This window comes from Rhincodon typus, chromosome 9, assembly GCF_021869965.1.
Source record: "Rhincodon typus isolate 14 chromosome 9, sRhiTyp1.1, whole genome shotgun sequence".
Classification (NCBI taxonomy): Eukaryota; Metazoa; Chordata; class Chondrichthyes; order Orectolobiformes; family Rhincodontidae; genus Rhincodon; species Rhincodon typus.
In genome coordinates, this window is record NC_063340.1 from 37,433,700 (window position 1) to 37,448,040 (window position 14,341).

General features: G+C 38.3%; 1 protein-coding gene across 3 annotated transcripts in view; it reads left to right on the forward strand.

The window, feature by feature from the left end:
- usp34 (ubiquitin specific peptidase 34) overlaps nucleotides 1-14,341 on the forward strand; it is a 267,373-nt gene that overhangs the window by 38,686 nt on the left and 214,346 nt on the right. For all 3 annotated transcript variants that reach the window (XM_048600750.1, XM_048600752.1, XM_048600751.1), the window contains exons 14-17: nucleotides 7,633-7,847; nucleotides 12,254-12,369; nucleotides 12,449-12,576; nucleotides 12,857-12,946. In XM_048600750.1, the coding sequence (XP_048456707.1) occupies nucleotides 7,633-7,847; nucleotides 12,254-12,369; nucleotides 12,449-12,576; nucleotides 12,857-12,946 (549 nt within the window). The remainder of the gene's footprint in view (nucleotides 1-7,632; nucleotides 7,848-12,253; nucleotides 12,370-12,448; nucleotides 12,577-12,856; nucleotides 12,947-14,341) is intronic.

The following is a 14,341-nucleotide window of genomic DNA, read 5'->3' on the forward strand; positions in this document are numbered from 1 at the left end:
TTAAATCCTGCTGTAATTTGGGATACCCAGTCAAATATTAGTTTCAATAATAAAAATCTACTGTCTTGAGATGCATTCATGTTTTGTGTTTGATGGTGAAGTTACTTCACTATGGTTAATGTGGATAAAAGATGTAACATGAAGATGCAGTACAAAACAGTTATTGGAAAACAGTTATGGCCTTGTAAAGTAAATTCGTACAAAATCAAAATTAGTAGCCACAAGATGGTAAACATTCTAAGGAACAGGCCTGAGAATTTCAAAAATGCGAAAAGATTGTTATATTGACAACCTCAAGTGGGTAACAAGAAGCAAATAAGATAGAACATAGTCTGAAGTGCAGCATGCATTGTCAGGCCACACAGTTGTTTAGCAATGGCAGTTCCATCCACTGCATGAGGGAGAAAGTGCAGATGAATTTCAAGAGTTTTGTAAATAGGATAAAAACTGTATTTTGCTGAATGCAGTAAAGGTAGTTCAAATACTTAATTGAAATAAATATTGACAAGTTTAAAAATTAGTTACTTTTTAGTAATTGGGCAGAAGTGTTGACCCTGATTTGGTGGTAGAGTTTGAGTTGGGTAATTCTGAATCTCTGGCCCATAAGGGCAAAGACGGAGGAGCAGAAATAGGCAGTTCAGCCATCAAAAATGCTTTGGAAATCCAAGAACATAGCACCCACTGCTTCCCATTTGTCTGATCTACTTGTTACCTCCTCAAAGAATTCATGAAACCATGTTGACTCTGTATGATTGTTCTATATTTCTAAATGCCCTGCTCTTATCATCTTTATAATAGATTCTAATACATTCCCATTTACAAATGATAAGCTAACTGGCTTATGGTTACCTTCTTTGTTGTTTCTTTTTGAATAAGGGTGTGATGTAGGCAGTTTTCCAATCTTACAGGACTTTCCAGAATCTAAGGATGCTTAGAAGATTACCAGTGCATCCACTATCTCTGCAGTTACTTTTAATATCCTAGGATGCAGCCAATCAGGTCCAGGTGACATATCAACTGTAGCATAATTAGTTTCCCCCTTTTTTTTTCCTTTAGTGGTAGTTATTGTATTTATTTTCCTCTTCTCCTTTCGTTTTGGGATTACTTAGTGTGTTTGGAATGCAATTAGTTTCTTCTACTCTGAAGACTGATTTGTTTAACTATTAAAATTAATTTTCTGCAATTCTGTGTGAATTCCTGGTTCCCAATTAAGATTTCCCCAACCTCATTCTCTGAGGATCCTATTTCTCTTTGGCCTCTCTCTTCCTTTTTATATATTTTAAAAAGCTCTTGTTGTCCTTTTTGATATTACTTGCAAGTTTACCTTCAGTTTATTTTCTTGCCTCTTTTAATTATTTTTTGGGTCTGTTTTTGGTTTTCAAAGCTTTCCCAAACTTTTGGTTTACAGCTAATCTTTACCACATTGTACGTTTTGTTTTCTTTCAATTTGATGCTATCCTTGACTTCCCTGGTTAACATGACATGTTAAATTGAGGCTGCCCTTGCTTACTTGGGTGGATGTAAAAGATATGACCTTATTTGGGGGAAGAAAAATATTTCAAGTTTTCCTGGTGTTGTGGCCACGTTTTTCCTCAAGTCAACTAATGTCAGTAAAATCAATCATTTCTCTTTTGATCTTGTGCACCAAATGCCTGCTGCATTTACCTGCTGTAACTATTTAATTCAGTGTGAAAAATATCAGGACATTGGAGAGCTGAGCTTGTTCATTATTTCTGAGATATGCTTAAGCTTCAGTTCTAAGTTCGCAGAATATGTTCTGTCCAAAATAATGTTCTTGTTTCCACTGTGTTGTCTTCATTTTGCTGCATCCATCCAGACAGTAACATGTTCTTGCAGGAGGACAGTTGTGAGGCAGAGGAGGTCGTCATGTATTTTGGTTGAAAGTCGGTGGGTGGGGGGAGAGGGGGAGTGGTGAGAACCATAATTCTTTGTAACTCCTAGTAGGAAAAGAGCTGTTGTAGAACAATTCTTAAAGCTGAGAATGATTGATTATATTATTTTTCAAATTGATTCTTTTCCTGTTTTAGATAATTGCCATAATGGAGCAGTGTGTCCAGTACTTACCCAGAGTCTGTCTAAGAGCTACTTAGCTAACCCAAGTGCAGGTTACTCAGGCTCCACAATAAGATTCTCATCCCTGTTCTTTATACACAATGATGCTAGTTTGAATATTTCTGTCTTCACTACAATTGATATGTTCGCCTCCAAAACTAATATTAATTTGTCCTTCCTAGCAAGCATTTGAAATGAAATATATCAAAAAAGATGTATTTACCTTGTGCAGATGTGCATCCCTGCTATGAAGGAAAGCACTGAATAACCGTGTTTAATGCTGAATTTCAAGCCTAAGCCTGACTACTGTTGTTCAGTTACAAAAATCTCTTCCTATATAAGTTCAGTATGTGCAATTAGAAATAAGAGTTTGTCTTTTTCACAATGTTGGGCACTCAGTAGTTTAAATATTTGAGAAGGCTCCCCTTTTGATTGACATTCTGTTTTTGAGTACTTTCCTCCAAGTTTTGTATATTATGAAAAGATTACCACAAGCAAACGAAAGGTGCTGCTACTGTGCTGTCAAAGATATGGATTGCCATCAAAATACAAGCTTGCTTTAATATTATTTCTGTGGACTCTGACGTTGCAGTAGTTTGTTCAAATTCTAATGTTAGAGTTAGTCCTGCTGCCAATTGTTACTTTATCCAGAGGTGTGTGAGAGGTCTAGGGTTCTGAGCGATTGACCTTTTAAGTTCCAAATGATTCAACTTGACCTGTATTAGTAATTGTATTTATGTATTTTATTTCGTGTGGGTGTGCAATATCCTGACCTGCACATTGAATAGATTACAAATGAGGTTGAGTTTAACTGTGCCAACCTATGTTTTCTCATCCTGGTCAATCTGAATCCAGTATAGGGGTTAGAAATTTCAACATTTGGCTATTTGTTGATCATTGGTTTCAGGAATCTGCCATTTTAAAATATATGCTTAGCAGGTATGAGAAGAGCCTTGTTCACACATCAAATAATTAGGACCTAGAATGCACTGCCTGGAAGCTTGAAGGTAGGTTTAATCAAGGCATTCAAGAGGACGTGAATCCATTTCAATTCAATCTGCAGGGTTGTAGGGAAAGGGGAGAGGCACAAAGTCTCTAATGCTCATTTTAGAGAGCTGGTGCAGACTTGATAATGCAGGTGGCATTTCATCCTATGGGGATTCAGTAATTTTGACATTTGGTGCTATTTCGACAATGGGCTTTGAAAACAAATGAGCAAATTTCGTGTGATCAGTGATAATGGGAACTAACTGTAGAGCTGTGATTGGAGCAATAGTCCACACATATGCACACGCACACATATCTCGCTTTCATTCTCTTACATGTGTGATGGAGGGAGAGAGAGAGCATATTGGGTGGGTGAGAGTGAGAGTTGGGTATGGGAGAGCGGAAAAGTGCGTGAGGTGAATGTGGGAGCAACATTAGGAGAGGGAGAGAAATGGATGTGTGAGGGAAGGGAGGGAGCGAGAGAGAATTGGGGGGCGAAGGGGGTAGGGTCGGGGTGTGAGGGGGAGAGGGAGGGTCGGGAGTGGGAGTGAGAAAGGGAAGTGGGAGATGGGTCTGAGCTAGTTTTAAGATAACAGGACTTTGAATCCACAGATCCGAGTTCACATCTCGGTAGGAACCTGAAATTATCTTGTCCCAACAGTTGCTCAGTGGTTAGAATGGCTGACTTATGGCACTGGAAACCCAGGTTTGATTCCAGCCTTGGTCGACTGTGTGGAGTTTGTATGTTGTGTTCATGTCTGCAGGACTCCTCATGTTACCTTGCACAGTCCAAAGATGTGCAGGATAGGTGCATTGGCAATGCTAAATTGCCCCTCAATGATGTGCAGGCTAGGTGAATTAGCCATGGTGAATGCAGGGTTATGGGGATAAGGTGGATCTGGTTGGTTTGCTCTTCCCAGGGTTGGTGCTGAATGACTCCTTTCTTCACTTTTGGGATCCCATGATTCTATGAGGGGGAAGAGAGAGAGGTGGGTATGTGAGAGAGAGAATATTCATATGCTGCTTTATGGCTATCTTGTAGTTGCTGGTATGTTGGGTCACGTTAATTTCAAAGTTCTTGTATTATTTATATTTGTTCACGTGATCTGTGCATTTGCTTATTTCTAATTGCCTTTGAGAAGGTGTTGGTGGGTAAAACTGGCATCGCATTGGAAAATACTTTGTGAAGCACTGGTATTGTTCTGAACTTCACTCTGCAAATATGTGATCCAGCAAGGTCATGTGGCACTGTTTGTATTAATTTCATCTGTATTACATTCACAAACGGTATTGAATATTGAACTGCTGAGGTCACTTTGGTAATTTTATACAAATGCGTTGGTCTATGGTAATAGGAGGCAAACAAATAAAAATGAATGTTTCTACCCACTTGAAGTGGTTTTAGAAGCATTTCCATAAATCATTAAAAGTGCTAACATAACATGATTCCTTATCTCAGAAGATTTCAGATCTTTTTGTCTTCAACCATAATTTTATGATTTATTTTTGGTTTGTTTTTGGCTACTCTCACTCTTGATCCATTGCAAGACGGAGTCAGCTGGAGATGATGCTGGATGGAGTGGGTGACTTTGGTACTTTGAGGGCTTCTTAGGCTGTTGAATTTATTTTGTATTCTTCCATTCATTCTCCAAGTAAAACGTCACTTGCAAGGATAGGTAAATCCACATCACCAATGGGAACACACATTTGACTGTCTTCTCCTGATCTTGTTGAGGTGGTTGGCTGCAGTCACAAGCTGTTGGCAATAGAAATGAGGTGTGAGTACTGGAATGAACCAACGAAAGCTGATCCACTCTGAAGAGCACAATAAGTACTACTAATCCTCCAAAATGCATTCGTGCCCCTCTAATTCGGTATAAACAATACATTACAGTACCTGAGCTGTACTTAACAAGGTTAAATTGAGGGTTCCATTGTTGGGGTTATGTTTTGGCTAGAAGGCTGTGACCTCTGAATCTACCTCTCTGGCCATTACCCTGACTACTTTGTCTAGTGTGACAAATATGTTGTCCAGTGTCTTTCTTGGCCAAGTCTTATGGATGGCGCTGATCCCCAGGTCAGATGCCTCTTCACCCTCTCTACTTGAAGAATACTTTTACCTTTACAAATCCTTGAGAGAACAGTTTACCGCAAATGTGAGACTCCATCTGATTTAACAGCATTTTTATTGTCCATCCCAATTGCTTGTGAGGTGTCTTCTTGAACCACTTCAACCTATTTAGTGTAGGTAGGCTCACAATGCTCCTAAGGCGTTTGAGGATTTTAATCCAGCAACAGTGAAAGAACTGTAATGTATCTGTAAGTTAGGATAGTGAGCCTCTTGGAGAGGGACATGTCGATAATGTGGTATTTGCTGTCCTTGTTCTACAGTGTGGTAGTGATCATAGGTTTGAAAGGTGCTGTATAAGGAGCCTTGATGGATTTCTGCAGTCCCTTTTGTACTTGGTATGTGCTACTGCTACTGTATATAGGTGGTAGAAGGAGTGAATACTTGTGAATGCAGCCAATTAAGTGGGCTGCTTTGTCTTGGATGATGTCAAGTTTCTTGAGTGTTGTTGGAGCTGTGTTTATTCAGGCAATTGGGAAATATGTTGTCACACTCTGGACCTGTACCTTTTGTAGATGATGGACTTTGGGCATTTAGGAGGCGAGTTACCCACTGCAAAATTCCTAGCTTCTGAACCGCTTTTGTGCACAATACTTGGGCAAATTCTGGAGCGAGTCTTCAATATTGTTGCTGGAATATTTTCAAGGCCCAAAGCCTTTGCGGTATCTTATGCCTTCTTCTGTCTTGACATTGTGTGGAATGAATCAAATTGGCTGAAGACTGGGGAAGATGCTGTGGACATCTCGAGGAGGCTGAGCTATACCATCCTCTTGGCAGTTCTGGCTGAAGGTTGCTGTCAGTGCCTCAGTTTATCTCTTACAATGATGTGCTGGGCCCCTCCATCACTTGAGAATGCGGGTATTTGTAGAGCTTCCTCCTCCAGCAAGTTATTTAATTGTTCACCACCATTCAGAAATGAAAATGTCCAGCTAGAACCTTGGTATGCTGTTCTTAGTGTTCTTCAGTAATACCACTCATTAGTTACATTTTCCTATTCCTCTTCTTAGGTCATCATAAACTATCCTCTAACCTAGCAGCAATACTCCTCTAGTTAGAGTGCACAAGTGGCCCTGATTACTTTTAACTAAGTTTTCCAAATTATGGATTCCCCAGCCCTGGGACCCCCTTAGTGACCAAACAGTGCTACTTCTTGAAATTCCTGAATGCTGCTATTTTCAAATTGCTTTAAAGCCTATGTCATAAGGACTTCAGAAGTGCAGAGGAATGCTGATTCATAGCAGACAACTCCCATGTTCTCTTTTTTTTTTTCTGAAGAAGAGTCCAGACCCAAAACGTCAGCTTTCCTTCTCCTCTGATGCCGCTTGGTCTGTTGCGTTCATCCAGCTCTACACCTTGTTATCTCTTACTCCCATGTTCTGTTTTGAAACAGTGGAGCTGATGTTGATAGACAGACCTTCAGCTTCTTTTGTCTGAAAGACTGCAAAGTTAACCGTGCAGCATTCTTTGAGCATTACACTAGAATGTTGGCCTAGATTTTGTTCAAGTCTCTGCTGTAGACCACGATCTCAAACTTCTGAATCAAGCAACTGTGTTACTGCCGTTTGAGCTGGCATGAATAGTATCTAATCATAAAAACTGAGTATTAAACTTAGCAGGATTTTTTTAGCTTTTTGTTAACAGTATTTGTCTCTGCAATCTTTGCCTAACTCTTCATATTACTAGAATCATAGAATTGCTACAGTGTGGAAGCAGGCCATTTGACCTATCGAGCCCACGCCGACCCTCTGAATAGCATCCCACCTAGACCTTTCCCCCTGTGCCCTAACCCTGTAATCCTGCATTTCCCATGGCCAATCCACCTAACTTAATCTTTGGACTGTGGGAGGAAACCAGAGCCCCCAGAGGAAACCCACGCAGAGACAAGGAGAATGTGCAACCTCCACCGAGGGTGGAATTGAACCTGGGTCCCTGACACTGAGGCAGCAGTGCTAGCCACTGTGCTGGCCAGTTAGGGATTCCTTAATCTTGCCAATCTTTTAATAGTATTCTTAAGTTTTCAAATTATTTTTCTGCTTAACTGTAATGTTTGAAATTTTTGTTGTGCCAGCATTAACCTGTCCGGTCACAGTGTTGATCTTGAAACTGATTTTTCAGGATGATGCTTTAACTTTTGGTGTTTAACTGTAAGGACTAATTAAGAAAAGGGGAGAGCTATGATAATCTTTGCAGAATTGAAAAGAATGGGACTTGTTTTTTGAGTGTCGCAGTCTCTCGTGCCCCAGGTCACTTGCTTTGAGTATCGGTTTGATTTCTTCTAGTTCTGTGAGTGCTTTTAGTGAATATTAAATTCTCTTTCACACATTTCAAATAACACTTGGATTGTATGTGAATATTAATTGATGTATTCTGTGCAAATTATTTTTTGTATAGGAAAGAAAATGTTTCTTGTGAAGTTCTATAGTTATGAAATATTTGTTTTACAGGCACTTGGGTGATGATATGATGAGTGCAGATGATGTCAGCTGTAGTAGTTCTCAGGTCAGTGCAAAATCTGAAAAAAACATGGCAGACTTTGATGGGGAAGAGTCAGGTTGCGAAGAAGAACTGGTACAGATCAATTCTCATGCAGAACTTACATCTCATCTTCAACAACATCTCCCCAATCTCGCATCTATCTACCATGAACATCTTAGTCAAGGTAGGGAAATGTGAATTAATTTGCAGAATGAATGGTAAAATAGAAAAGTTGTTGCATATTTTCTGTTACTATTGCTTGAGATTTGTGAATGCATTGAATAGTAATCCAATTTAACATTTAAAATTTGAACTTTATTTGGTAAAAATCACTGAAACCAACTCCCCTGAGCTTTATCAGAAAGGTTGAGTAGTGGAGTTTACTGTATGTTGCAATACAGCAAAGCTGATTTTTGCCTCCAAACTGAAATTATACTCGCAATGCTTTGCAGTAATAATGGTTCTATTATTGTAATGGGCAGCAGCAAAACTTATGTTTACCCTAGGCCCTTGAGCCTGCTCTACCATTGACTGATGGTGACTGATCTTCGACTTCAGTATCACTTTCTGCACTAGCCCCGTATCTGCTATCTTTAATATCTAGAAATCTATTGATCTATGATTTTTATATTTGTGTCTTGTATGTAATTAATGACTGAGCATTCAGAGCGTTCCAGAGTAGGGAATTCCAAAGATTCATCACCTTCTAAATGAAGAAATTCCTCCTGATCTTAGTTCTTAATGGCTTATTACTTTGCTTGAGACTGCATCTCCTGGTTCTAGATCTCTCTCCTGCCTTCTACAGCCTTCACAGCCATATCCTTCCTGCGCTGTACCTTATTAAGCGCTTGAAGAATTTTGTGTGTTTCAATTAGACCGCCTTTCATTACTCTAGGCTCTAAAGAGAATATAGGCACAAACTTCTTAATTCCTCAGAGTCATGGAGTTGTATAGCATGGAAACGGACCCTTCAGTCCAACCCGTCCATGCTGACCAGATATCCTAAACTAATCTTGTCTCATTTGCCAGTGTTTGGCCCATATTCCTCTCAACCCTTCCTATTCGTGTACCCATCCAGATGCCTTTTAAATATTGCAATTGTAATAGCCTCCACCACTTCTAGAAGCTCTGTGAAAAGTTGCCAGTTAGGTCCCCTTTATATCTTTCCCCTCTTACCTTAAGCCTGTTTCCTCTAGTTTTGGACTTCCCTACCCTGGGAAAAAGATCTTGGCTATTCATCCTATCCGTGCCCCTCATGATTTTATAAATCTCAATAAGGTCATTCCCCAACCTCAGACAGTCCAGGGAAGATAGCCCCAACCTCTCCAAACCCTACAATTCCGACAATATCCTCATAAATCTTTTCTGCGCCCTCTCAAGTTTAACAACATCTTTCCTACAGCAGGAAGATCAGAATTGAACGCACTATTCCAAAAATGGCCTAACCAATGACCTGTACAGCCACAACATGACAACCCAACTCTATACTCAATGCACAGACCAATAAAGGCAAGTATACCAAATGCTGCCTTCACTAACATGTCTACCTGCAACTCCACCTTCAAGGAACTGTGACACTTCAAGGTCTCTATGTTCAGCAGCGCTCTCCAGGACCCTACAATTAAGTGTACAAGTCTTGCCCTGATTTGTTTTACCAAAATGCAACACTTCACATTTTATCTAAATTAAACTCCATCTGCCAATCCTTGGCCAATCTGATCAAAGTCCCGTTTTACTCCGAGATAACCCTCTTCACTGTCCACTGCACCACCAGTTTTGGTTCATGTGCAGACTTACTAACCATTCCTCCTATGTTCATGTCCAAATCATTTATATAAATGATAAAAAGCAGTTGACCCAGCACTGATGCTTGGGGCACATTGCTGGTCATAGGCCTCTTGTCTGTCTGGAAAAACAACCCTGAACCACCACCCTCTCTCTGTTTCCTACCTCTTCAGGACAATCTTGCCATCCCACACAACCATCTGGTAGAAGTTTGATGCACTCCTCTATGGCAAGTGTATCATTCCTGAGGTAAAACCACTTAAATATGCCCGATCCGGTCTCTCCAAGGCTTTTTACAATTGCGTTAAGACATTTTTACTCTTGTACGCAAGTCATCTTATGATAAAAGCTAAAATGCTATTTGCCTTGCTAATTGCTTACTGCACCTGGATGTTGCTTTTAGTGACTAATGACTATGCACATCCAGGTCCCCTTGGTCACCAATGCTTGCAAATTTCTTACTTTTTAAGAAATGTACTGCATTTCTGTTGTATGTACCAAAGTGAATAACTTCACCTTTTTTTATATGTTGTTTTGCTCACTCACTCTATTTAAATCCCCTTGAAGCTTCTTTGCTTCCTCCTCACAACTCTCATTTGCAACTAGTTTTCAGTCATCAGTAAATTTGAAAATATTATCCTGGATCTTCCACACCCAAGTCATTGTAAGTTTTGAACAGCTGGGGCCTAAATGTTGATCCTAAATGTTGTGGTGCACAACTTGCCATAGCTTGTCAAGCTATTTATTTTCTGTTTGTTAAACAATTCTGAATGTCAGTATTTTACTTAAAATCCCATACGCTGTAATTTTGTTTAATAACTTCTTGTGTGGAACCTTTATCGAAGGCCTTCTGAAAATTCAAATACAGAGCACCATAATCAGTGGTTCCACCTTATCTGTCCTTCATTCTAAAAACTCCCATCAGGTCTGTCAAACATGATTTGCCCTTTTAGATATCCATGTGCACTTTGCCCAATCCTACCATTATTTTCTAAGTGTTCAGTTACCATGTTTTTTATCCTGGATTCTGGCATATTCCCTACTAATGATGTCAAGCTAACAGGCCTGTATTTCCCCTAATTCTCTCCTCTTCCTTTTATTAAACAGTGGGGTTACATCAGCCACCTTTTATCAACACTTTGGAATGTAGACCATCAGGTGCAGGATATTTATCAACTTTCATTCGCACTAATTTCTCCAGTGCCATCTTTTTTCCCAATACCAATTTCTTTCAGTTTCCATTCTTGCTAATCCCCTGGTTCTGAAATATTCTTAGAAGGAATGCCTTCCTTTGTAGAGACAGGATTGTAGTATTTGTTTAGGTTCTCTGCTATTTCATTATTCCCCATTATGAATTTTCCTGTCTCTGTCTCTGGTGGACCCACATTTGTCTTTCCTAACTTTTTTTCACTGAAGCTTTTACAATCCATTTTTATGTTTCGCATTAGTTTGCATTCACATTATTATACCTTCATTTATCAATTTCAACTTTGTGGAATTCTAAAATCCTTCCAATGTTTTTTCGGTAATGTTATCGGCAACTTTTTTGATCAAATATGATCTTTAACTTCTTTAGGTGGCCATGGCTAGGTCATTACTCCTGCTAGGTTCTTGTGCCTTGAAGGAACAGACGTTATTTTTTGTAAACTATGTATTAAAACTTTAAATGCTTACCAATATCTGTGTATCATCGTACCTTTTAAATGATGTTTCCTAATTTTGCCACATGAATATTTACATCTCATACCTTAGTGGATTCCCTTGTTTGTATTTGAGACCCTAGTTTTAGATTGAACTTATCACTCACAAGCTCATTTTATGCTCCCTTTTTCCCTACAAGCTTCTTTGAAGTATGATTATTCATTTAGCCTTTTCCCGTTGCATGGTATTAAATATAAATTAGCCCATTCGATAATTGGTGGTTCAACATATTATTCTAGCAAGCTACCTCATATACGTTCCGGGAATCCCTCCACAGCATTAGTGTGAGATAGGTATGGCTAGCCTGAGATAGATTGAAGTCCCCCATGATTGCTGTATTATCTTCATTACATGCAGCTGTAATTTTTTGATGTATACTGTGTCCTACAGTATTACCACTGGCAGCCTGAAAACACATCCTGCCAATGTTTGCTGTCTGTTTCTGTTTCTTAGTTTGACTCAAACTGATTCTGTATCTTGACTTTCTGATCTAAGACCCACTCTCTCAAATGTACTGATGCCATCTTATTAACTCCATTACCCCACTTAATTTTACTTGTTTGGGCGGAGATAGATAATAGCTACACTATATAGAACTAAGTAATTTAGCACTAACGTAGTACTATGTAGTGGGAAGATCGTTCTCTAAAGTTTAGAAAGACATTTGCTGAGAACTGTTGTTGCAATTATGCTTAATAGCTAGTGTGGTTTTATTTTCCTCTTTTATGTGATATGGTATTGTTGATACTTGTATTAATTAAGAGCAAATTAATTGTTCTGCCCATTGACCTTGTTTAGATAATTAATATTACTTGTTGATGGCCTGTTGATGTACAAAATCCTTTGTCACAGAGTGTAGTCTGTGCAAAACAAAGATGGAATCCTTGGTACGGTCATAAGGAAGGTAGTACAAAGGCGAAATTAAATGTGCTATGAAAGTTTTGGAAAACTGCCTATAATACTAACAATGATTTTTGGATCATTACAAAAATGTAGGGACTTGTGAATGTCAGAAGAAAATTGTTGAGTCTTGAGTAAATAATTTATCTGTTCCTGAATATGGATTTTATTTTACTACTTGAATATTGTACCTTCTTTCCTCAGCTCCTAATGTTCATAAGCATCAATATAACTCAAATGCAGTCACGGACATCAATTTAGACAATGTTTGCAAAAAGGGTAATACGCTTCTTTGGGACTTGGTGCAAGATGAAGATGCGGTATGTTTTTATTTTCATCATAACGATTCAGAATTGTTTGAATATAGTGCTGTTGGTTACTTACTGTTTGTCTGTGTAGGTTCACCTCTCTGAGGGGTTGATAAACGAAGCTGAGAAACTACTGTGCTCCCTTGTGTGCTGGTTTACTGATCGGCAGATTAGAATGAGATTCATTGAAGGTTGTTTAGAAAATCTGGCAAATGATAGGTAAGAAATAAAATTATGTTTCCCAGTGCATGATGAAGTTGATTTACTGTTCACTCTGAGTATGTAGTGAGTACTTGATTCTTAAGATGTCCTCATTTGTATTACTGAGATTATCATGTGTCATAAATTTTACATGAAAATATAATTGAAAAATAGCTTCAGAAATTGTTCTTACAAGATGTTTTATTATAGTGAGCAAACTTTCTTTAAACTATGATTAATTGACACCCAAAATTAAATAATTGTTTAATATTAATCATACCCAATTAACTTTATTTAGATCTGTGGTTGTTTCACTTCGTCTTTTGCCAAAACTGTTTGGCACTTTTCAACAATTTGGAAGCAGTTATGATACGCATTGGATAACTATGTAAGTAACCCACAATTCTCTAACAGATTGCAATTTTTTCAAGTTAAAGACTCTTCAGTTTATTTACAAATTGCTAATGTAAGAAGGCATTTTTATATTTCTATAACATCTTGATACATCTCCCACATACACTGATACTAGTTCAAAAATCCAGCCAAGGGTTTTTAGTATTGACAAAAAATGTGATAGTGAAGCAAGCATTAAATTTATTTTTATTGGAGTTAGTTGAGAGAATATCTAACGATGACCGTGAATCCATTGTTGATTGTCAGGAAAAGCCCACCTAGTTTGCTAATGTCCTTTAGGGAAGGAAGCTATCATCCTTACCTGGTCTGGCCTACATGTGACTCCAGACCCACAGCAGTGTGGTTGACTCCTAACTGTCCTCTGGGCGATTAGGGATGGGCAATAAATGCTGCCTAGTCAGCGATGCCCTCATCCCATAAATGAATTTTTTAAAAAATGACTTTTAATGATGTATCCAAAGGCTACGTGTGAAAATAAGTACTCCTTCAGAATGATGCTGATGTGCCAACTGAAATACTGGGCTTCAACGTGTAACCTTCTGACTATTGAGACTGTTACCAAATGAGGCATTTTCTTAGTTCATAGTGGTGATACCCCTGAAATTGAATTGCAACGTGAAACCTCCTATGAATGGCATGCGTAAGTCAGTGTTTTTAGATACCCTACATGTGAAGCTGGGCTCAAAATATATAGTGGCAGCAGCCAAATTCTCCCCTGAAACTAGTAAAATTCCTGCAAGAATTCAATCATTTTCATTTTTTACACAGTATGTATCCGAGCATATTGAAAATTTCTGTTATTATCCAACTTTGGAGTTTTCCCTATGCTCTGTGCAATAACAATATTTCACTTATAATGAACAGTCAGTTAGGCAAATCACAAAAAGTATGAAGTGCACATTTTGAGAGGGTAAGGGAGTAAATTTCATGTTTTATTTTAACGTTATACACTGTATTGCGATTAAAAAAAATTGAGCAGGCGTCTACAATAAAATAGCATTTTAGTAAGGTAGGACAGATAGATGAGCTGGCTCCAGAAGATGATGCCATGGTGCTTTGCAACTGACTCAGATGAAGAAAATCATCTCCGATAAAGAAAATTGTATTTTATAATTATGTAAATGAAAAGTTCTACAATGTAAGTAGATGGTAATGAATGGTGTTAGGGATAAAAGAACCAAATTGTTTGTACTTTACATAAGTTTATAAATTGTTAGATAAAGACTTTAGAGATTTATATTTGTAAAATGAATTATTGGTATAAGTAGAATATGTACTAACTTGCTCTCGAATAGTCAGAAAATTATTTGCTTTTGTAGTGTAATATACACTGTATTAGAAATAAAATCAAAATTGCAATCCACTTGTG